The sequence below is a fragment of the Myxocyprinus asiaticus genome, chromosome 29 (assembly GCF_019703515.2).
Source record: "Myxocyprinus asiaticus isolate MX2 ecotype Aquarium Trade chromosome 29, UBuf_Myxa_2, whole genome shotgun sequence".
Taxonomy (NCBI): domain Eukaryota; kingdom Metazoa; phylum Chordata; class Actinopteri; order Cypriniformes; family Catostomidae; genus Myxocyprinus; species Myxocyprinus asiaticus.
Window position 1 is genome coordinate 15,947,497 of NC_059372.1, and position 22,361 is coordinate 15,969,857.

The 22,361-nt window shown below is 37.3% G+C and overlaps 1 protein-coding gene across 3 annotated transcripts; it reads right to left on the reverse strand.

Moving 5' to 3' along the window:
• Positions 1–9,963: 9,963 nt before the first annotated feature.
• LOC127420265 (zinc finger protein 883-like) lies at positions 9,964–19,927 on the reverse strand. Of its 3 annotated transcripts, XM_051662354.1 has the most exons (5): positions 19,900–19,910; positions 16,320–16,381; positions 15,890–16,051; positions 15,273–15,796; positions 9,964–11,391 (listed from the first exon to the last, which is right to left on the reverse strand). In XM_051662354.1, exons 4-5 carry the CDS (start codon positions 15,751–15,753, stop codon positions 10,007–10,009), a joined length of 1,866 nt encoding a protein of 621 aa, XP_051518314.1. In that variant the 5' UTR covers positions 15,754–15,796; positions 15,890–16,051; positions 16,320–16,381; positions 19,900–19,910; the 3' UTR covers positions 9,964–10,006. The 3 variants fall into 3 exon arrangements, with proteins under 3 accessions (XP_051518314.1, XP_051518313.1, XP_051518315.1); XM_051662353.1 differs by lacking the exon at positions 16,320–16,381 and having other exon boundaries at positions 19,900–19,927; XM_051662355.1 differs by lacking the exons at positions 16,320–16,381; positions 19,900–19,910 and having other exon boundaries at positions 9,964–10,631; positions 10,716–11,391; positions 15,890–16,288.
• Between the last annotated feature and the right edge of the window lie 2,434 nt (positions 19,928–22,361).

A 22,361-nucleotide genomic window follows, 5' to 3' on the forward strand; every position in this document is an offset into this window, starting at 1 on the left:
AAATCTTAGTTAGGGATTAACTTTAAACTAGCAGCTGAGGTGGTTTCAACAAAAAAACGAACCTACAAATAAACATGAATGACTAGGTAAACAAACAGTGGATGTGCCGTGAGCCCTTTGAGAGACATTTATCATGTTATTTGTTTAATATGGTCCAAAATGTTGGCCCGTTGCATACTTTCAAATCCGGTGTGCGAGTACGGCGCGCTTACCCACTTCCCCATCCTATACTTGCGGGGACACGGGACAGAGACGGGTCTCTCATGGAAAAGCGAGAGTGTAATTTCGGCCTTTAATGAGAGCAGTTACAAGCGACAAATTGCTATTGCTCTGCTAATCTCTTATACTTGTTTCAGTCGGCAGTCTGAGCTGTTAATATGTGGGGCTGACGAGAGGAGGCGGTCAATATGGCACTTTTCCACTGCACGTTACGGTTCGACTCAACTCTGCTCGCTTTACTTTTCTGAGCTTGCTTTTCCACTGCAGTTTAGTGCGGCCTCAACATGGGTGGGATTATAGGCTGATCATCATAGTTGCGCCGCCTCTACTGCCGTGACATCATCCTAAACACGACACAAACATTACTGACCATAAACAATAACACGACCGCTAGCTGTTAGCTATTAGCTCATTGTGCTGCATAAAACAGTTGTTGCATGGTGATTTTACACAAGTGTAACGGTTAAATTGGCCTGGTTGTTTTAGAAGCAAGCTTTCCAGTAGCTGGTCAGCTAAATAAAGTGAAGATTTCAAGCAGAATATAGAGTTAACGTACCATCAACAGGGCACTCTCCCTCCCATTGCTCGCCGGTCTATTGCCATAGACAGCATCCATTTGATCGAACCACTTCCACTTTCTTCTGTTTGAACCACTCTGGCTGTCCTTGATGGTTCTGTAGTCACTTTTAAGTTTTTTTTAACTTTTCCCTACACTGTTGGTAGGTCTGGTGGTAGCCGTGTGCGGCCAACAGCTGAGACACTTCCTGAAAGACTTTTTCGTTTTGCGTCGTTTGTCGCTAATGAGAGGAACGTCTGCACTTCGTTTATTGACCATGGTGTGGTTTTGCGCACAGCCATTTCTTTTTACAATTCAAAAGTCACATGAACAAATGATATTGCTAACTTTAAAAAATAGCGAGTTGATGTCCCGTGTCGCAAATCCAGTCACGCTGGTAGTGATGAATCTCTCTGACCAATCAGTGATCTGCAGGGTTTTGACGTCACATTTAGTATCGGCTCGGCTCGGCTCACTTGGAACCTCGACCGAGGTGGTACTAAAAAAAGTACCTGGTACCATCTCTGATCTCTGGTTAATCTCTGATTTGTTAAACCGTATATACAATTACGTGGTGCAACACAATTCATATTAAAATAAAACATAGATCAACAAACCCTGGATTAGTGCTGTTGTGGATTGTGGATTGGTGCAACCCACACTATGTTGGATTTTGAGGCAACTGATGGCAAACCCCTGGAAGAAACTATGCAGCATCTTAAAATGTGTTCTTGCTGCCTTGACACACTCCTGACCTAATTTTTCAAAAATGCGTTTAACAGTCTAGAAAATGATCTCTTAGAAATAGTAAATGCATCACTTCTTTTAGGCACTTACCAGAAGTCCCTGAAAACTGCAGTTGTTAAGCCACTCCTAAAAAAAGAGCAATCTGGATAACTCCATATTAATCAACAGACCAATCTCAAACCTTCCTGTCATAGGCAGAATCATTAGAAATGTTGTTTTAAATCAGCTGAACAAATTCTTAAACTGGAATGGCTACTTTGACAATTTCCAGTCTGGTTTCCGACCACAGCACAGAGACGGCACACTTAAAGATACTTAATGATATTCACTTAAATACTTATTCAGGCAAAATATCAGTGCTGGTATTAATGGATCTCAGTGCTGCCTTTGACATTATCAACCACAACATTCTCCTAGACAGACTGGAAAACTGGGTAGGGATCTCTGGGACGGTCCTAAGCTGGTTCAGGTCATATCTAGAAGGGAGGGGTTACTAAGTGAACATAAGCAATATGAATCTGAGTGGATATCCATGACGTACCATTAGGGCTGGGTGATAAAACTATATCCATATATATCGAAAAATAATAATTTTTGATATCGATGATAAACTTTTGAGTAACTTTCAATATTTAGCCTATGTTCTACATCTAGAAAATCAGATCAGGTATGTGTCACTAAAAATGCAAGCAGTTCGGCAAAGTAATACACACAACTATCTAACTGAATCACAGAAATTAAATCAGCATTTTAGGAATTATTAGCTGGCAGCCCCGCTGTCATGGAAACTAATCAGGCTCGGTAGTCGCCAGCTAACAGCTAGCTATCTGGTTAATTATGGATGTGTATTGAACAAGACCACTTACAATGCAATACAACAGCTGTCGACTGAACACAACTACAACTTTGCCGTTTATTTACAGTATGTACTATTTTGTTAAATGTTTTTTTAGTGATCCTTATGTTTTCTTCTTCTGGTGATGTTTATTGCCGGTGGGTAATTCAGTTTAAACCTTAGTTTTACCCATCAAATCAAAGTAATAACTAAATCAGCCTACTGTCATCTTAAAATATATAATGAGAATTAGATGTCTTGTATCCAGTCAAGACTTAGAGAAACTTGTTCATGCATTTATCACCAGCAGGTTCGACTACTGCAACGGACTTCCCACTGGCCTTCCCCAAAATACCATTAGACAGTTGCAGCTCATTCAGAATGCTGCTGCCAGGATTCTGACCCGGACCAAAAAATCTGTTTATTACGCCAGTCCTCAGGTCTTTACACTGGCTTCCAGTTATATTAAGGATGGATTTTAAGGTACTATTACTAGTGAATAAATCACTCAATGGCCTAGGACCTAAATACATTGCAGAAATGCATGTGGAATATAAACCTAACAGACCTCTCAGATCATTAGGATCAAGTCAGGATTAGCATGGTGAGACAGCGTTTAGCTATTATGCCACCCGCAGATGGAATCAGCTTCCAGAAGAGGTCAGATGTGCTCCAACATTAGCCATATTCAAATCTATGGGATCAAAATCCCGTCAAAAGTATTGCGGTCACAGATCCAAAAATAACAAGCGTGAATCAAAATAATAAGTGTGAATCAAAAAATAAGTGCAGATAAAAAAATAAGCACAAAAATAAATAAAAAGCACAGATCAAAATAATAAGTGCAGATCAAAATAATTAGCACAGATCAAAAAATAACAAGCATGAATCAAAAATATATAAACACATTTAAAAAAACAACAACAGAAAAATTAAAGCAAAGTCATCAGAATTGCAAACCAAAATGTTTTTTGTGCTCTCTGACAATTTTGCTCATATTTTCATTTTTGTATTCGCGTACGCTGTCATTTTTTTGTTTCCAAGTTCTGCGCTTGGCTTTCCACAACTTGCGAAAAGAGTTTCATGTAAATCAGGGGGCGTTTTGCGTCCCTATTGGTCCACTAGTTCTTGATCGACAGCTCCTCCTCTAGCCAATCATTCGAAGAGGGGAGGTGACCTCACTCCAATGCAACTCCGATGGCTGCTGCTCAATATTGTATTATTTGTGGTTGATAGATACGCTGCTTGTGTCTGTTTTGAGTATTTTCTGCCAGCTCTAGGAAACAATGTGTTGTCCGAGTAGGCCATTATTATAGTCCGTTAACACATGTATCGTGTCAAGGCTGGGTAAAAAAATGCAAGGCTAGGTTGGTGTGGATGTTTGATGCATGTCTTTACTAGCTGTACCAATGTAGTCGCGAGTTCAGAACCCAACTTGATCCGCTTTTCCATGTTGCTGAATGTGCCGTTATGTACTGATCTTACGTTGGCATCGTTGGCATGGCTACATGTAGTTTCTTTTTCCATGATACTGCAGCGAAATCAGAAACAAGTGACCAAGCATCTCCACGTCAATAAATAATGCAATAAAGTTGGCTTGAAGTTGGACGTTCTTTATTCACAAATAGTCGCAAATTTAGTGACCGTCTCTAAAGATACAGCAACATTGAAGCATACAAATCCAAAACATTTACAAACATTTCCATAACAGAGTATACAACTTCAGTAACATTTGAAGCAAATGACTTACAGGCATAAAACACAATCCAAAGTGTGCACGTAGGTGTCAGCAATAATGCACATTTTTAGATTGTTTTATAGAATAAAAACAAATATTCAATTATATGTAAGCATTTCTATATTCATCAGTATTGTAATAGGCCTTGGTGTCAGGATCTGGATTTTATTTCATGTAAAAGCGGAACAAGTTGGTTTCTTAACTCATGACTACATTGGTACAGCTAGTAAAAACATGCATTAAACATCCACACCAACCCAGCCTTGTTTTTTTTTTAGATATTCAGCCAATAACCTACAAACAAGGAAGTCTTAAATAATGCCTAAACTAAAGACACTGTTAACTAAATTCAGCTGACTCGAAACATGTGATAACGGACTATGATATTGGCCTACTCTGACAACACATTGTTTCCTAGAGCTGGAAGAAAATACTCAAAACAGACACAAGCAGCATACCTATCAACCACAAATAATATAATATTGAGCAACAGCCGTCGAGTTGCACTGGAGTGAGGTCACCACCCCTCTTCGAATGATTGGCTAGAGGAGGAGCTGTCGATCCTAGTGGACCAATAGGGATGCAAAACGCCCCCTGATTTACATGAAACTCTTTTCGCAAGTTTTGGAAAGCCAAGCGCAGAACTTGGAAACAAAAGCAAAGAAAGATACAGCGTAAGCTTACAAAAAAAAAAAGAAATAAATGAAAATATGAGCAAAATTGTCAGAGAGAACAAAAAACAGTAATATAACCAAGGAAAACATGATTTTATTTGCAATTCTGATGACTTTGCTTAATATTTTAATTTTTTTTTTTTTTTGCAGCATATTTTAAATGTTTATATATTTTTGATCTGCACTAATTATATATGATCTGCGCTTTTTATTTATTTATGCGCTTATTACTTTTTGATTCATGCTTATTTTTGGATCAGTGACCGCAATAATTTTGACGGGATTTTGATCCCATACAAATCCAGACTGAAAACATCTAAAGCTAACATCTGTTTAGCTGTGAATTTACTGACTGAGAACAGTACTGCATTTACTGATTGCACTGCATCATTTTATTTCTGTATTATTTTCATTTTTTTATTTTAATAATTTTCAAAAAAAAAATTTAAATCTATTTTAATATTTTTATTCTAATTTCTTGTTCTTAATTGGTTTTAAAATATATTTTTATGTATCTTATATTTTCTTTATGTAAAGCACTTTTAATTACCATTGTGTATGAAATGTGCTAATAACCTTTCCTTGCCAAGGCAATTAATGGGACCTAACCCAAACTGGAGAGGACAGCAACTGACATCTGTCTCTGGTCAGTTATGCCACAAAAACAATCAAAACAGATTGGTTGAGTAACAGTACTTACCTTTTAGTTGAAGTAGTTCAGCAAAAATGTATGCATCTGTGGTTATTTGGTAGCTTTAATCATCTAAAATATCTGCTAGCAATATGTGAACTGTTTATAATAAAAGTGCAAAACCATGATTGCCACTGAACCTTTCGAAGATTTCATGCAGGGCAGTTTCTAGGCATGGCGAACTAGAGAGTCGCCTATAGGGCAGCACCATAGGTCAGGGGGAGGCTCAGGCGAAAATGATCAAAGTGTATATACATGCACTGAGCACTTTATCAGGAATACTATGGTTCTAATAAAGTGCCGATGTGGTCTTCTGCTGTTGTAGCCTATCTGCCTCAACGTTCGACGTGTTGTGGTTTCTGAGATGCTATTCTGCTCACTACAATTGTACAGAGTGGTTATCTGAGTTAACGTAGCCTTTCTGTCAGCTCGAACCAGTCTGACCATTCTCTGTTGATCTCTCTCATCAACAAGGCATTTCTGTCCACAGAACTGCTGCTCACTGGATGTTTTTTGTTTTTGGCACCATTCCGAGTAAACTCTAGAGACTGTTTTGTGTGAAAATTCCAAGAGATCAGCAGTTACCGAAACACTGAAACCAGCCCGTCTGGCACAAACAATCAGGCCACGGTCACTAAGATCACATTTTTTTCACATTCTCATGTTTGATTTGAACATTAAATGGAGCTCCAGACCAGTATTTGCATAATTTTATGCGTTGCACTGCTGCAACACCATAGGCTGATTAGATAATCGCATGAATAATTAGGTGTACAGTGCTCGATGAGTGTATATACACTCAAAAAATATTTTAGCCTATTTTTAAAGCTGCACTACATAACTGTGCTCTCTAGTGACATCTGTTGTTGAAACCTAAAATTGCAAGCAACTTGTGGCTGAACACTTTACATGTGTTGTGTTTCGGGCTGTGTTACACATTACATGTTTTCCTGCACGGATGAATCTCATGATTTGAGACTACCTGGACATCAACTCTAGTTGAAAAGTTTATTATTTTTATATACTATTGTACAGCATCAGACGATAATGCAAGTGAACCGTAACACTACAATAGTACATCTATGCACTGCACACAATAAAACTGAAAACTAACATAAAATGAGGATTCAATTATGATGGGGACGAAATATACTTAATTAAACATTAAAATAATATGTAGAAATGTGCAATATAATAGTTTCATGGTAACACTAAACAAATTAATATGTACATTGCTGTGCTATAAAATTGGTACATTATAAACAACTTGAGATGTTTATACATTTCACGGGGAACTACCATGTAGAAACTTAACTTTTAGTGGCTTTTTAACAGACTATCTGCTAAAAGGACAAAGGAAAGTGATAAATTGAGCATTTATGTGACTGGGGTAAAAGAAATGAGAAAACGGTGGTGCGCGCGCACACACACACACACACACACACACACACACACACACTTAAGTAACCTCAAAACAACAACAATATTTTAAAATTATCAGAAGCCATGAATGTCAGTAAACATGTTACAGGACTTTTCCCTGGAAAATGTAGATACATTGGAAGCAGTAAATACATGAGTAATGTTCAATTCATAAAAGCATGAAAAGCAATATAAACTTCAAAAACCCTACCAGAAAATATATCCAAGCATTTTAGCAAGTAAAAAAACTTTGCCAAACAGTTAACAGATAAACGTCCAAACTGACTGCTGCGATGCTGTCCTAAACTGTGACTGAACAGCATCACTTTCCCTGCCAGAACACGTGACAACCTGTACTTCCTTTCTGGGTTTACGGATATGACATAAAGACGCAAGGATGACTGACATACAGGTGCATCTCAATAAATTAGAATGTTGTGGAAAAGTTCATTTATTTCAGTAATTCAACTCAAATTGTGAAACTCGTGTATTAAATAAATTCAATGCACACAGACTGAAGTCGTTTAAGTCTTTGGTTCTTTTAATTGTGATGATTTTGGCTCACATTTAACAAAAACCCACCAATTCACTATCTCAAAAAATTAGAATACATCATAAGACCAATAAAAAAAAACATTTTTAGTGAATTGTTGGCCTTCTGGAAAGTATGTTCATTTACTGTATATGCACTCAATACTTGGTAGGGGCTCCTTTTGCTTTAATTACTGCCTCAATTCGGCGTGGCATGGAGGTGATCAGTTTGTGGCACTGCTGAGGTGGTATGGAAGCCCAGGTTTCTTTGACAGTGGCCTTCAGCTCATCTGCATTTTTTGGTCTCTTGTTTCTCATTTTCCTCTTGACAATACCCCATAGATTCTCTATGGGGTTCAGGTCTGGTGAGTTTGCTGGCCAGTCAAGCACACCAACACCATGGTCATTTAACCAACTTTTGGTGCTTTTGGCAGTGTGGGCAGGCGCCAAATCCTGCTGGAAAATGAAATCAGCATCTTTAAAAAGCTGGTCAGCAGAAGGAAGCATGAAGTGCTCCAAAATTTCTTGGTAAACGGGTGGAGTGACTTTGGTTTTCAAAAAACACAATGGACCAACACCAGCAGATGACATTGCACCCCAAATCATCACAGACTGTGGAAACTTAACACTGGACTTCAAGCAACTTGGGCTATGAGCTTCTCCACCCTTCCTCCAGACTCTAGGACCTTGGTTTCCAAATGAAAACAAAACCTGCTCTCATCTGAAAAGAGGACTTTGGACCACTGGGCAACAGTCCAGTTCTTCTTCTCCTTAGCCCAGGTAAGACGCCTCTGACGTTGTCTGTGGTTCAGGAGTGGCTTAACAAGAGGAATACGACAACTGTAGCCAAATTCCTTGATATATCTGTGTGTGGTGGCTCTTGATGCCTTGACCCCAGCCTCAGTCCATTCCTTGTGAAGTTCACCCAAATTCTTGAATCGATTTTGCTTGACAATCCTCATAAGGCTGCGGTTCTCTCGGTTGGTTGTGCATCTTTTTCTTCCACACTTTTTCCTTCCACTCAACTTTCTGTTAACATGCTTGGATACAGCACTCTGTGAACAGCCAGCTTCTTTGGCAATGAATGTTTGTGGCTTACCCTCCTTGTGAAGGGTGTCAATGATTGTCTTCTGGACAACTGTCAGATCAGCAGTCTTCCCCATGATTGTGTAGCCTAGTGAACCAAACTGAGAGACCATTTTGAAGGCTCAGGAAACCTTTGCAGGTGTTTTGAGTTGATTAGCTGATTGGCATGTCACCATATTCTAATTTGTTGAGATAGTGAATTGGTGGGTTTTTGTTAAATGTGAGCCAAAATCATCACAATTAAAAGAACCAAAGACTTAAACGACTTCAGTCTGTGTGCATTGAATTTATTTAATACATGAGTTTCACAATTTGAGTTGAATTACTGAAATAAATGAACTTTTCCACGACATTCTAATTTATTGAGATGCACCTGTATGCCAGCGATTTCGCACCAAATCCGACCCGACAGCTAAAAATACCTATTCTTTTTGTAGGCTTACCATAGTGAATCTGGGTAAGGCAAATATATCGTTTTGAACACTGATTTTATATGTACTCAATCAATAATGGCAACCTCATCGAAGAAATTTCATACTATGCTACATATCGAAAGTTTAAGTTTGGTGAACTCTGAACTGAGAATCAGCATGACGAGAGGATGTGTGACCAATAGAAGATCAAAATGTCACACACTGACTTCTTGGTTCAATACAAAGAACTGTATTACTGTATTTCAATCAGACTCAAACAACCGACACAACTGATCCAGTGGTGTATTCCTTCAGCCGGTGAAACCAATAATTGCTCCCACACTCGAAACCTATTTGCTTGCACTATAGTCAGTCTTTACAGGCATGAAAAATCACTATTCTCGTGCATCAAACTAGAGCTCACTGGCTTCGAAAGGGAGAACATGTTAAAAGTTAATGAACATGAAGTCCAAGTCAGTGTATGGAGGTAAACGACAATGATTTGTTCACTTAAAAGATAGGTTTAAAAAGATTGATTCGTTCACAAACGAAACATCACTAAATTTCTTAGAGGATGCTACCCAGTTCGGAAAAATTCCATCTTTGGGTTCATCTTTCCAACTATTTACTTAATCTTGTTGGACCTGAAGATGATTTTTGCTCAGCGTGTCTACTTGGGCAATTCTTTTTTACATGTCTATGTAGATTATGTACTGCTCTGAAACTTTTCCCACATGAAGAGCAGTGATATGACTTCTCTCCAGTATGGATTCTCTTGTTTTTTCAGGCAATGTAACCAAGTGAAACTCTTTTCACAGTGTGAGCACTTGTAAGGTTTCCTCCAGTATGAATTCTCTTGTGTTTTTCAGGTCTTGTGACTAAGTGAAACTCTATTCACTGTTTGAGCACTTGTAAGGCTTTTCTCCAGTGTATTTCCAGGTCTTGTGACTGAGTGAAACACTTTTCACAGTGTGAGCACTTGTAAGGTTTCCTCCAGTATGAATTCTCTTGTGTTTTTCAGGTCTTGTGACTGAGTGAAACTCTTTTCACAGTTTGAGCACTTGTAAGGTTTTTCTCCAGTGTATTTCCAGGTCTTAGGAATGAGTGAAACTCTTTTCACAGTGTGAGCACTTGTAAGGTTTTTCTTCAGTATGGATTCTCTTGTGCGTTTTCAGGTGATGTGACTGAGTGAAACTCTTTTCACAGTGTGAGCACTTGTAAGGTTTTTCTCCAGTATGAATTCTCTCGTGTGTTTCCAGGTCTTGTGACTGAGTGAAACTCTTTTCACAGTGTGAGCACCTGTAAGGTTTTTCTCCAGTATGGATTCTCTCATGTGTTTTCAGGTGATGTGACTGAGTGAAACTCTTTTCACAGTGTGAGCACTTGTAAGGTTTTTCTCCAGCGTGAATTCTCTCATGTTTTTTCAGGTTTTGTGAATGAGTGAAACTCTTTTTACAGTGTGAGCACTTGTAAGGTTTTTCTCCAGTATGGATTCTCTCATGTATTTTCAGGTGATGTGACTGAGTGAAACGCTTTTCACAGTGTGAGCACTTGTAAGGTTTTTCTCCAGTATGAATTCTCTTGTGTGTTTTCAGGTTATGTGAGTGAGTGAAACTCTTTTCACAGTGTGAGCACTTGTAAGGTTTTTCTCCAGTATGGATTCTCTCATGTGTTTCCAGGTTATGCGAGTGAGTGAAACTCTTTTCACAGTGTGAGCACCTGTAAGGTTTTTCTCCAGTATGGATTCTCTCATGTGTTTTCAGGTGATGTGACTGAGTGAAACTCTTTTCACAGTGTGAGCACTTGTAAGGTTTTTCTCCAGTATGAATTCTCTCGTGTGTTTCCAGGTGTTGTAAGTGAGTGAAACTCTTGCCACAGTGTGAGCACTTGTAAGGTTTTTGTCCAGCATGAATTCTTTGGTGCTGTTTCACACTGCCAGCTGTAATAAAGGTCTTACCACATTCAAAGCACATATGAACCCCCACACCGGTATGTATTTTCTGGTGCTTTTTCAAATAGGACAGGTGTGCAAAACAGTTTCCACAAAAAGAACACTTGTAAGGCTTCTCATCTGTGTGAGTTTTCATATGTTTTCTTAGGCTTGAATTCAAAACAAATGTTTTACCACACTTATCACATTCAAATGGTCTCTCTCCAGAGTGACAGCGGAGATGACCTTTGAGACAAACTGTATATGCGAAACTTTTCCCACACTGATGGCACGTGTAAGGTTTCTCTCCAATATGAACTTTCATGTGTTTATTAAGCCGGCTTTTATTTGTGAAAATCTTTCCACACTGTGAGCAAGTGAAAGTATATTTGGCTGCTCTTCTTTTATACTTTTCTGGTGATAAATTCTTCTTAGTCTTCGAGCAAATCAAAGATTTTTCTCCAGTTGTGAAATCATGATGTTTTTGACACTGAAGTTTGTCCTCCACTTCATTCAGTTCTTGACATTTCTCTTTCACTTCCATCAGCTCTACAATAAACACAATAAATGGACAAAAATCAAATTCAAGTGCGAGAAACGTAAAAAGAAATCAAACTGAACCTTAATTCAATGTCGGAACACAAAAAAAAACCCATCCAGTATTAATTTGTGATGTTTGCTGTGCAAGCGGTATTAATTTATACCGTTTATTCTGCCTGATAACTGCATTTAATGACTATAATCATCAGGGTTTGAAATTAACATGCGCCCACCCTAGAAATCAGCAGTAGCGGGTATTTCTTTCACTCTTTCCCTAATTTGGCATGCCCAATTCCCAATGCGCTCTAGGTCCTCGTCGTGGCGTAGTGACTCGCCTCAATCTGGGTGGCAGAGGATGAAATTCAGTTGCCTCTGCATCTGAAACCCTCAATCAGCGCATCTTATCATGTGGCTTGTTGAGCGAATAACCACGGAGACCTAGCACGTGTGGAGGCTTCACGCTATTCTCCGCAGCATCCACGCACAACTCATCACGTGCCCCTCCGAGAGCGAGAACCACATTATAGAGACCACGAGGAGGTTAACCCAATGTGACCTTACCCACCCTAGCAACTGGGCCAACTGGTTGCTTAGGAAGCCTGACTGGAGTCACTCAGCACGCCCTGGATTCGAACTTGCGACTCCAGGGGTGGTAGTCAGCATCTTTACTTTACTTACCAGGCCCCCTAAAATGGGTACTTTTAAACAATTAAAAAAAAAAAAAAGCTTTAAATACAATAAACAAATCAACTTAAAAATACACCCCTGGGGCTAGACAGCCCTGACACTTTAAACAGCACTGATGAGGTAATGAGGAGACAAACATCAATTACAAAGTTTTTTTAAAGTACACAATTGTAAATGGTCTGCACTTATATAGTGCTTTTTTTAACCTTAGCGGTTTTCAAAGTGCTTTACACTGTGACTCATTCACACACACACCAATGATGGCAGAGTTGCCATGCAAGGTGCTAGCTGGCCATTGGGAGCAACTTGGGGTTCAGTGTCTTGCCCAAAGACACTCTGGCATGTGGAGTCATGTGGGCTGGGAATTGAACTGCCAACCCTGCGATTAGTGGCCAACTTGCTCTACCACCTGAGCCACAGCTGCCCCTAGACAATCATTCTTACTAAACTGCAAGAACACTAACTGGTAACTAGAACTGATTAATATGAAATCTATCAGAGTGAATATATTGTTTAAGACAATTTTTATAGCAATTTTAAAAGTTGTATTTAAATGTTTTTAAAAGTGCTTAGGCTTTTAGTTTAGCATTTCTTATAAAAAAAACTAAAGTTGATTTATTTTCTTTTTTTAAAAGACTATCTATAGCAATCTAACCCCAGAAATAAGGCGCAAACCATGGTCTCACCTGTGGATATGGCCTTGTTATCAGTGGAGTCTCAAACTCATTATTTCTGGTTGGGCACAAAAAAAAAAAAAAGATTTTGTAGTTTTTTTGTTGTTGTTTTTTTTTAACTATTCCATGTTCAATGACGTACTTTAAAAGTTTGATCCACAATGAACACGTAATTTGCATGCACTCCCTCCACTGCCCCAACCACTGTACAATGCTTCACTAAAGATAGTTAAAAATTTGCAACCGCCAAACTTTTATTCAAAAGGAAAACTGCATGAAGACTTTCAAAGTTTAACAGTAAATGCGTTCCTTGTTTTAACATCTTTGCCTCCTCTGTACACAAATACATGGTGCCATGGGGTTACTTAAGATGTTAACTTGTAGCGGCCTTACACAAAAGTGAAATCAAAGTTAATCCCACGTTATGTAGTTAAATATAATGTGCTCACTGCACGTTTGCAAACAGAACAAAACTCAGAGCACATCTACTACTTGCTAGTGCTTGACACATGCGTAGAATGCTAGATGGTGCTAGGAAGTGTAATCGAGCTTGAAATCATGATTGCCAAGGAGATGGCTGATGTCAAGATAACTTGAGACTTACTCCAAGATGTTGATTCACAAATATAAGTGCTCAGGGCTGCGTTTTCCCAAAAGCATTAGAAGTATAAGTACGTAGATCGTAGAAACCATTAACTCACATTAACCCTCCTATGGTATTAAATGGCACCTTCCTTTGGTATTCGCATTCATTTTTGACTGGAAGGTTTAGATGTGTAACCCATTTTTTTTGATGATAATGATACCATTTTTAATTCCTTGAAGAACAATAAAATTATGCATTTCTTTGGGGATTTGATGCTATTTTGTATTATGTAAATTTCTCAATTTTACCATTAATTTGCATATACAAATAAGCAAATTTTTGGGGGAAAAAATTATTCAGAGCCTACACTTCTATAAGTTAAAACATGAAGAAAACAGGAGAATGTGACATAAATTGGAGACATATTGCTGCCATCTCGCGAACAAAATATAAATAACATGACTTGTCATGCCAGTAACAGCAAGTAGAGTGTTTGTCAATGTTTAGAATTTTAAAAATGGATTTGAAGTGCCAGTTTTTTGCAGTTTGCAGTCATCAAACCTGACCATGGTGTTAGAAAGAGAAGACATATAGAGGACAAGGCTATACAGTCTCAACACCAATGATGCGACAATGCAATATAGTAAATTGAAACGTCACATCAAGTGCCATTAAATCTATGTTTATTTTAAAGGTAGGTGGCACGTGCCAAATTGATGTCCAGATGAATAACCGGAGCCAGGGTTTCCCAGCAGAACATTGCCCAGAGCATCACATTCCCTCCACTAGCTTGTCTTCTTCCCACAGTGCATCCTGGTGCCATCACTTCCCCAGGTAAATGGGGCAAACGTACAAGGCCGTCCACGTGATGTAAAAGAAAACAGGACTCATCAGACCAGGCGACCTTCTTCCACTGCTCCAAGGTCCAGATCCTACATTTGCGTGCCCATTGTATGCGCTTTCGATGGTGGACAGGGGTCATCATGGGCACTCTGACCGGTCTGTGGCTATGCAGCCCCATACGCAGCAGGGTGCGATGCACTTTGTGTTGTGACACATTCCTCCTGTAAACATCATTAACATTTTCTGTGTCTTTTGCCACAGTAGATCTTCTGTCGGTTCAGACCAGATGGGATTGCCTTCGTTACTCTCGCACATCGATGAGCTTTGGGCGCCCAACACCCTGTCGCCGGTTTGTGGTTTGTCCCTCCTCGGACCATTGTCAGTAGGTACTCACCACTGCTGACTGGGAGCACCCCACAAGCCTTGCTGTTTCAGAGATGCTCTGACCCAGTAGTCTAGCCATAACAATTTGGCCTTGTCAAAGTCACTCAGGTCTTTACTCCTGCCTATTTCTCCTGCATTTAACACGTTGACAACGAGAACTGATTGTTCACTTACCATCTACTCTACCCAAACCTTGGCATGTGGCCTTGTTAGGAGATTATCAATGTTATTTGCGTCACCTGAGAGTGGTCATAATGTTTTGGCTCATCAGTGTACGTATATGTTAACATCTCAGTAGTTTAGTGTTTCATGGCCCTTTAAATACAAGTTATGTTCTTTACTATGGTGGGTCGCCACTTGATGTCCATTCTAAAATCTGGGTCTCGAAACAAAACCAGTTGAGAACCACTGGCTTAGAAATCCATCCCACACAGGACAACGGAATAATGAAGTGTGCTTTATTCATTATTTGCAGCGTTCTTTTACTTAAGTTGGATGGCAAGCGCACATCACTTTTTCTTTTGTTTTTTCCAGCTGCTACAATGTAGATCCAAATGCGTGCAGCCCGTTGGTAAAAAGCAGTACAAAAAACACTGTAGTACATGCACCTTTTTAAAAGACAACCGAGCACTTTAAAACAGCAGGGATCTATTTTGAGTGATAAAACGACAGTTGACTGACATGAAAATGTAAATCATTAAAAGGAAGAAACATACCTGAAGAAATATAATCATATTCATCTCTCTGTTGTTCCTCTGCTGTGTTTTCTTCTTTTATCTCCTCCTGCTTCACTTCAATCTTCACTGTTGTCTGCAGCATCTGCTGTTCTCCAACATTACTGACAGAAGCCAGAGACTCTGTGGAGGTTTGATCATCATCATCATCATCATTCCTCTGTTGTTCCTCTACTTTGATTTCTCCTCTCATCTTCATCAGGTTCCTGCAGTCCAGCAGCTTCACTGAACACATCTTCACTGGTAGTCTGCAGCGTCTGCTGTTCTCCAACGTTACAGACAAAAGCCAGAGACTCTGCAGACGTTTGATCACCCTGAATACTGTCAGTAGAATGGAGTAAAGTGAGCTGTGAGTCCTGTGTGTCTCTGGATCTCTGTTCAGAGAGTTTGTCCAGCAGCCGCTGTGGTGTGGACTGATCTCTGCCGCTCCACACTGAATCCCGACATTCTGTGGAGGTCCCATCAGTCACACACACTGAAGATTGACAGGAAACTTTTTCCAGCTCCTGACAAACAACACAATCACATCTGTACCGTTCATCATATCACATCATTTGAAAGCTTACAATCTCAACTTTAAGAATGAAATGAATGTTAACCTGTAACCGGTCATCTCTCTCCATCAGATTTGTCTTCAGTGACATCAACTCTTTCTTCAGCTGAGAGATTTTTGTGATGAAATCATCAATATCCAGCATGGACAGATCAGTTCCTACTGATTTACTTTAGATCACATCCACCTGCTCTCTCATGAGGAACATCTGAACACAAAAACATCATCATTATAATGGAATGACATTCAAACTCGAAAAGATTATTATAGGATTATATACAGCTCTGTTTTTGTTTCAGATATGGTAGCCTATAAATATAAATGTGTGATTGGAGTTTGGTTTCATTTTCCTGACAGCAGGAATATTATCAGATATTATAACAGGCTTTAACATATACTCGCCTTCATTGAACTAATTTACAATCAGCCAATGAATTTAACGAGCTCATTTATCAGAAATTAAACATGATACTCACATGTCTGCTTGTTTCTCCTGAAAATGAATATTTTAAAGCGTCCGTCACAAAACTGCTACATACTGCGATAATAAGATTAATTTACGATCATTAAAAATAAACATGCACAGAAAAACACACATCAAAAGAAATAAAAATCCCACAAATTAAGTTAAACACATTGAACACATACCGAAATTAGTTCTTCTTTCGTCGTCTTGTGTTTAATGGAGCTTTTCCATCTCCTACTGAACTGGAGTGTGGATGCATATGGGAAAACTAATTTTGGGTTATATTGTAAAATTTTGGTGACTTTGACCCACCTGCTGGCAATACCAATCAGAAGATGGAGGTGTGTTAAGATCCAAGAATTTTGGTTGAAGGTTCTGAGTTATATGACATTTTGGACACTCAAATTTCATTTTGCCCCAGACTCAGTATTTTGGGCGATGGGGCGGTCATCAATAAACATAAAAAAATTGGGTTCTGACCAGTATTATGAAGGGGATGGAAGTCAGATGGAGCACCCTCATTTCCGGAGTGGTGTGCGGAGATGGGGAGGGTGGCAGCTTTCGAGGAGTTGTCAAGCAGAAGGCTAGGGTTTTGGTATTTGTTTTATAGGAAATGGGGCAATTATTTAGTGTTTTTGGGGGGCTGTGGAGAGAGAAGTTTTAATTATATATATATATATATATATATATTTTTTTTTTTTATTCTTATTTGTGACCACGGGTGTTTGTTGGGGGTCAGGGTGGGGTTGGTGATTGGGGAGGGGTATGTTGATTAAATGTATATATGTTGTGTTTTTTCTTTGTTATATGTCTACAAATCAATAAAAAAAAGTTAATTGAAGAAAAAAAAAATTGGTGACTTTGGGAGCTGTTTTATCTACACTATTTTCTAGTACTCTTGTGTAGCACTAATGTAAATACAGATTGTTTCAAAAGTTTAATTTTATATTGGAATTTATTAAAGGCATTGTAACAATTGCCAAAATAAGCTTTTTTCATTATATACCAAAAATGGTTGTTTGGTTGATGGCATTAACTAAGTTTCCATCCAAGGGTGTTTTTTTGTGACAGAGTGTAGCGCATCAAAACGTTTACTGATATAGCTGATGGAAACGCAAATTATCATTCAAATTTCACAAGTATCTACATAATATTTTCCCATTTAACTCTAGTGCATAAACTCGATACTTCAAATGTCACAAAAAACTGGTTTGGAAACACTTTGTTGTAAAAATAGGAATTAATGCAAAAATATGTAGTCACATCACAGAATTTACCCCAATCGTTAGCCTGTGTTAATCATGACAACAAGGTATACACCCTTGAAAGCCAATTTATAGTACGTGAAGCATTATTCGTTCTGTTATGGATTGGTCTTAATGGTATACCTGTACGTATCCGATGTTGCAAACACATCTGCGTAATGACACTTACAGGAGTGCCAACACAAATATATCTTATCATGCACCTGTTATTGACAAGTGCACAGAGAACAAATGAAAGGCCACTCTTTGTGATTAATCGCGGTAGCCATCCGTTCATTTATTAAAGTTGCTTTTACACAGCATTCAAAATAATGGATGGCAGTCATGGAATTAGCCCACAATACAAAAAACATAATTTCTGTGCACAAAGATGTTTTAAATTACAAAATAATAAACAATACTAGGTGAAAAGCATTGTGTGCTTTTTTGGAACACTAACATATAGCCCAGTTCTATTAAATTATTGTTTAGCTTTAACAAAATTCCCTGTATTAAGTTAAATAAATTACCAAACGAAAATATAATATTGTTAGGCCTACATAATTGCCTTTTCTTTACATAAACTTAAATTAGCCTTACCCTGTTCTGTAGATGAAAAGTCGGCTGAATGACATTCTCAGAATGTTCTACACTTTTTTTTCAAGATTATAAAATATCAGAACTATTTGTCCAATGCAGAGTTCACTTTCAGAAAACTAGCTTTTGAACATTTAAAATTTAAATATTTTAAATCTAACCCTCTTTACCCATTTGCTGAGCTTCTTCAGAAAATGTAAATTGCATTATGATGCTAAAATTAATTTTAGATGACAATCAAGTTCAGTTGGTCGTTAAAAGTTGCTGGACAAATATGTGGGACATAATGCAGTTGAGATGGCAATGCTTTAGATTAGATGATTGTTCAAAATAGCCTATTAAATATCAGGAATGCATCATATGTAAACCCTGATATTACACCGCATCAATTTTTCTTTAATAGCTGTGCACACAGCATATACACATTGATAGATGATCCTTATACTAAGACCGAAAGTTTCCCCCACTACTTGGTGCAGGTTTCCAGCTTGAACAGGGACATGACAATTCGCTTTCAGGTCGGAACCGGTGGCAACCTGCGATAGGCGCAACATCAGGACCAATATTACAGTCCTATCAGAAGGGCAACAAGGGCAAAATGACAGTAAACTGGCTGATTTCAACAAATTGTTTCAATACGCTCCCCATTTTACTGAAACTTTGGGAGGGGGGGGGGGATAGGGACATCTGGAAGGCGAAAGGTACACAATTAGTGATAAACACACATTTCTGTATGGAAACGTCTTAAGGGCTGATTTATTTTGACCAAAACTTATGCGAAAAAGTGGTTTTATTTTTTTAAAGCATGACGTCATCACACGCACCATTTTTAATCGATAAAAGGCCATTTGAATGGAAACAGGCAGAAGACTGCAAATTACGCACATTTTTTTTTTTTTTTACGCATTTTCATTTTGTCGATAACAAAACAGCACAAAAAGTGGATGGACAAACTCTATTTTAATATATTGGAACTCTTTCAAAATGGCATAATTTTCAAATAAATTTTAAAATAATGCTAAAGGGTTCATGAAATGCTCTTTTTTTAATATAGTTTTATCTTCCCTCAGGTCCACTAATATAGTAAAGGTTTTTTTTTTTTTTGCATTAAAACATGATTTTTCACATTAAAAAAAAAATTAAAAAAAACAACATACTATTGAAAAATCATCAGTTACCATGACAGTGTAATGTTATTTGGTCTGAAACATGGTTTTACTATAGTAATACTGTAGTAAACATGACTGAGGTGGGCCATGTTTGTTTTAGTTTGGGGGTCGGGGGGACCAAAACCATTGTTTTAATATAGATGTCCATGGGTAATCTTGTGATTACTATGGTTTTATTACAAATGCAATGCTTAATCTACCACAGTAATCATAGTTAAACTATAATTATTATAGTAAAAACATAATGATTTTTTGTTTTTAACCACAGTATTAGATTTCCTGTCGTACTATAGTTTCACTACGAATATCATGGTTAAAATATGGTTACTGTAGTAAAACCATGGTAAATTTATAGCGAGGGAAAGTAAAACTATTTCAGAAAACAAATTACCCCCTGAAGGGGCTCCGAAGTTTTTTGTTTGTTTCTCTTGAAACTGAATATTTTAAAGCGTCCGTCACAAACCCGCCACAAATGACGATAATAAGACTTAACGATCATTAAAACGCCAAAGACAGAAAAAACAACATGCACAGAAAAATACAAACTCACAAATTAAGTTAACCACATTCAGACACTTACAGACAAATTCTTCTTTCTTCTTCTTGTGTTTAATGGCGCTTTTCCGTCTCCTACTGGACTGGAGTGTGGACACGTTTGAGAAAACTCATTTTGGGTTTTATCAGTGGTCAGTTACTCAGAGGTCCTTAAAAGACAAAAATGTCTGCATCAAAAAACTGCCATAATAATATTATATATTAATATTACTTTCCACTTTCAATGAGTTCATTTATTTAACCAACATCAGTCCTGAGGCCTGTACCATGAAGGCTGTTGAACGAACTTAGGGTTTCAGGATTGGTTTCAAGTTGACAAATTCAGACCAATCCAATCAGGTTTAATTGGTACCATGATTCAGTTCATCAACTTCCTCTGTTAACTCAGGCTTCGATCCTGACTTTAAGATTAGATTACGAGCTCGTGCACATGAATGAGTGATATTTGTAGCGCAAATGTATATATAATATATATATATAAAACAGCTGGTATAGCAATGCGTAAGTGAATTCATATACAGATAGAGGTCTGAAAAGATTTCAGCAACTGTTCACTGATAAAGGAATGGATACCTTTTCAAACCTAGCAAAAAAGTATGAGCTTCCAAATTCAGCTTTATTTAATTATTTACAGGTAAGAAAATATTTATTAACAGAAGTTAAAGTAAAAGAAATAAAAAAGGAAATGCATTCATTCATAAATTATATAATTGATACATACAACTAATCCAATAAAATGTTAGGAGTTTTAAAGAGTGCACTTGCAAGAGATATACAGGACACTCTGAATAAAATTACATGTAGGGAAGATGAATTAAAAAATTTAAAAATTTAAAAAAAAAAAATTAGCAAGACTGGGAAGGGTCTATAATACATTCTGTACTACTCAATCCAGTGTTTGGAGGGAATATGCTTGGAAGATAAAAATTAGATTTTTATAACACCTGTTATTCAAAGTAAATACAATAGCATGGTAAAAGGGGATTGTTGGAGAAATTGTGGAGAAAAAAAGGCTCATTACAGTCAAATTCTATGTTAGTGCTCTAAATTGACAACTTATTGGAATGAAGTGATTACACAGGTTAATTTAATATTTAACTGCACAATAGAAATACATCCAGAAAACCTTATTTTGGCTAAAATGCCATTGTCCTTAAGAAATAAAACAAAATATATTTAAGGTAATCAGAATAGCAGCTTTGAAACAGATTACAAAAATTGGCTTAAACCAGAACCCCCACAGTTTCAAAGATGGAGAGAAACGATTTCGGAAATATACCAAATAACATTTATAATTAATAATACAAGTCTGGAATGTGAACATAAATGGGATTTTCTTAAAAATATTATAAATTAATTTAGATAGATTGTTTCCTTCAGATTCTTGATTTTTGAACAAAATTAGATAAAATATGAGGTATGATGTCCTATCAAAAAAAAAAAAAAAAAAAAAAAGGAGGTGATGCCTTAACTTTCTTTCCGCTTTATTTAAAATAAAATATAACATGTATATAATTATACATGTTATTTATCAAATATTTTGTGAATGGTTATTTGATATGGTTATTCAAAATGACATCGTGTTTTTTAATTTTTTTTATTTCTCTTTCTTGTACAATTTGTACATTGCCTTTAGTAAAAAAAAAAAAAAAAAGCATTAAAAAGGCTGCTACTGATTAATTAAAAAGTGAGCACTTGGAATACTGTATGCAAAAAAAAAAAAAAAAATTTAAAATTTAAAATAAATATGCAATAATAAGACGTATTTGTTCTGTTTATAAAAGACATATTTTGTGTACTGCTTATATTGCTTATTGCTTTTATTATTATAACTTCAAGTAAAATACTGTATGTTCATCACGAGTCCATGAAAGAAATTAGAGGTTTGGGTGGCATTCACCCCTTTCCATAGCAATCTTGAGCTTTTAATATTTTTATAACTATTATTTTTTGCAGGTATCATATTAATCCATCTTACTGGCTGTTTTATATATAGCTTAATATATTATGTTTATATTTTCAAATATATATTTTTGCTATGGCCAAAGAGGGTGAATGAAAAGCAATTAAATAAATAAAATAAAAATAAAAACACTCTATCTGCTGAAAATCTACATTTAGATTCTCAAATATATATCATTTATATTATCATTCATTTATCATGAAGAGTCGATTTTGTGGATTTTTAAGAAGTTATTTGTAAAGTGTGCTTTAAGAGACACGGGGGAGTGACTTGATTGCGTCAGAGATGTCATTTTGCTGATTGGCTCAGCATCTGTTAGCGATCTATAATCCAGAACGAAACATGCTATGAAGCAGGTTAGCCATGTAGCGTAAATTACTACGGCGATGAACACCAGTAAAAGCTGACCAACTTTCATGGTACCTAAAACCTGGAGTTGAGGCAAGCTAAACTTACCTGGCTAGCCACCGAACCGGCTTCATGGTACAGGCCTCTAATCACTACCAAATAGTCATTCATTTTCA

What these genes read in the sequence shown, in the direction of transcription:
- LOC127420265 (XM_051662353.1), bottom strand. Translation starts at nt 15,753, where the DNA reads ATGGGACCTCCACAGAATGTCGGGATTCAGTGTGGAGCGGCAGAGATC. An exon ending in ATATGATTATATTTCTTCAG is followed by an intron (nt 11,392 to 15,272) that starts GTATGTTTCTTC and finishes TGTTTATTGTAG; the next exon opens with AGCTGATGGAAGTGAAAGAG.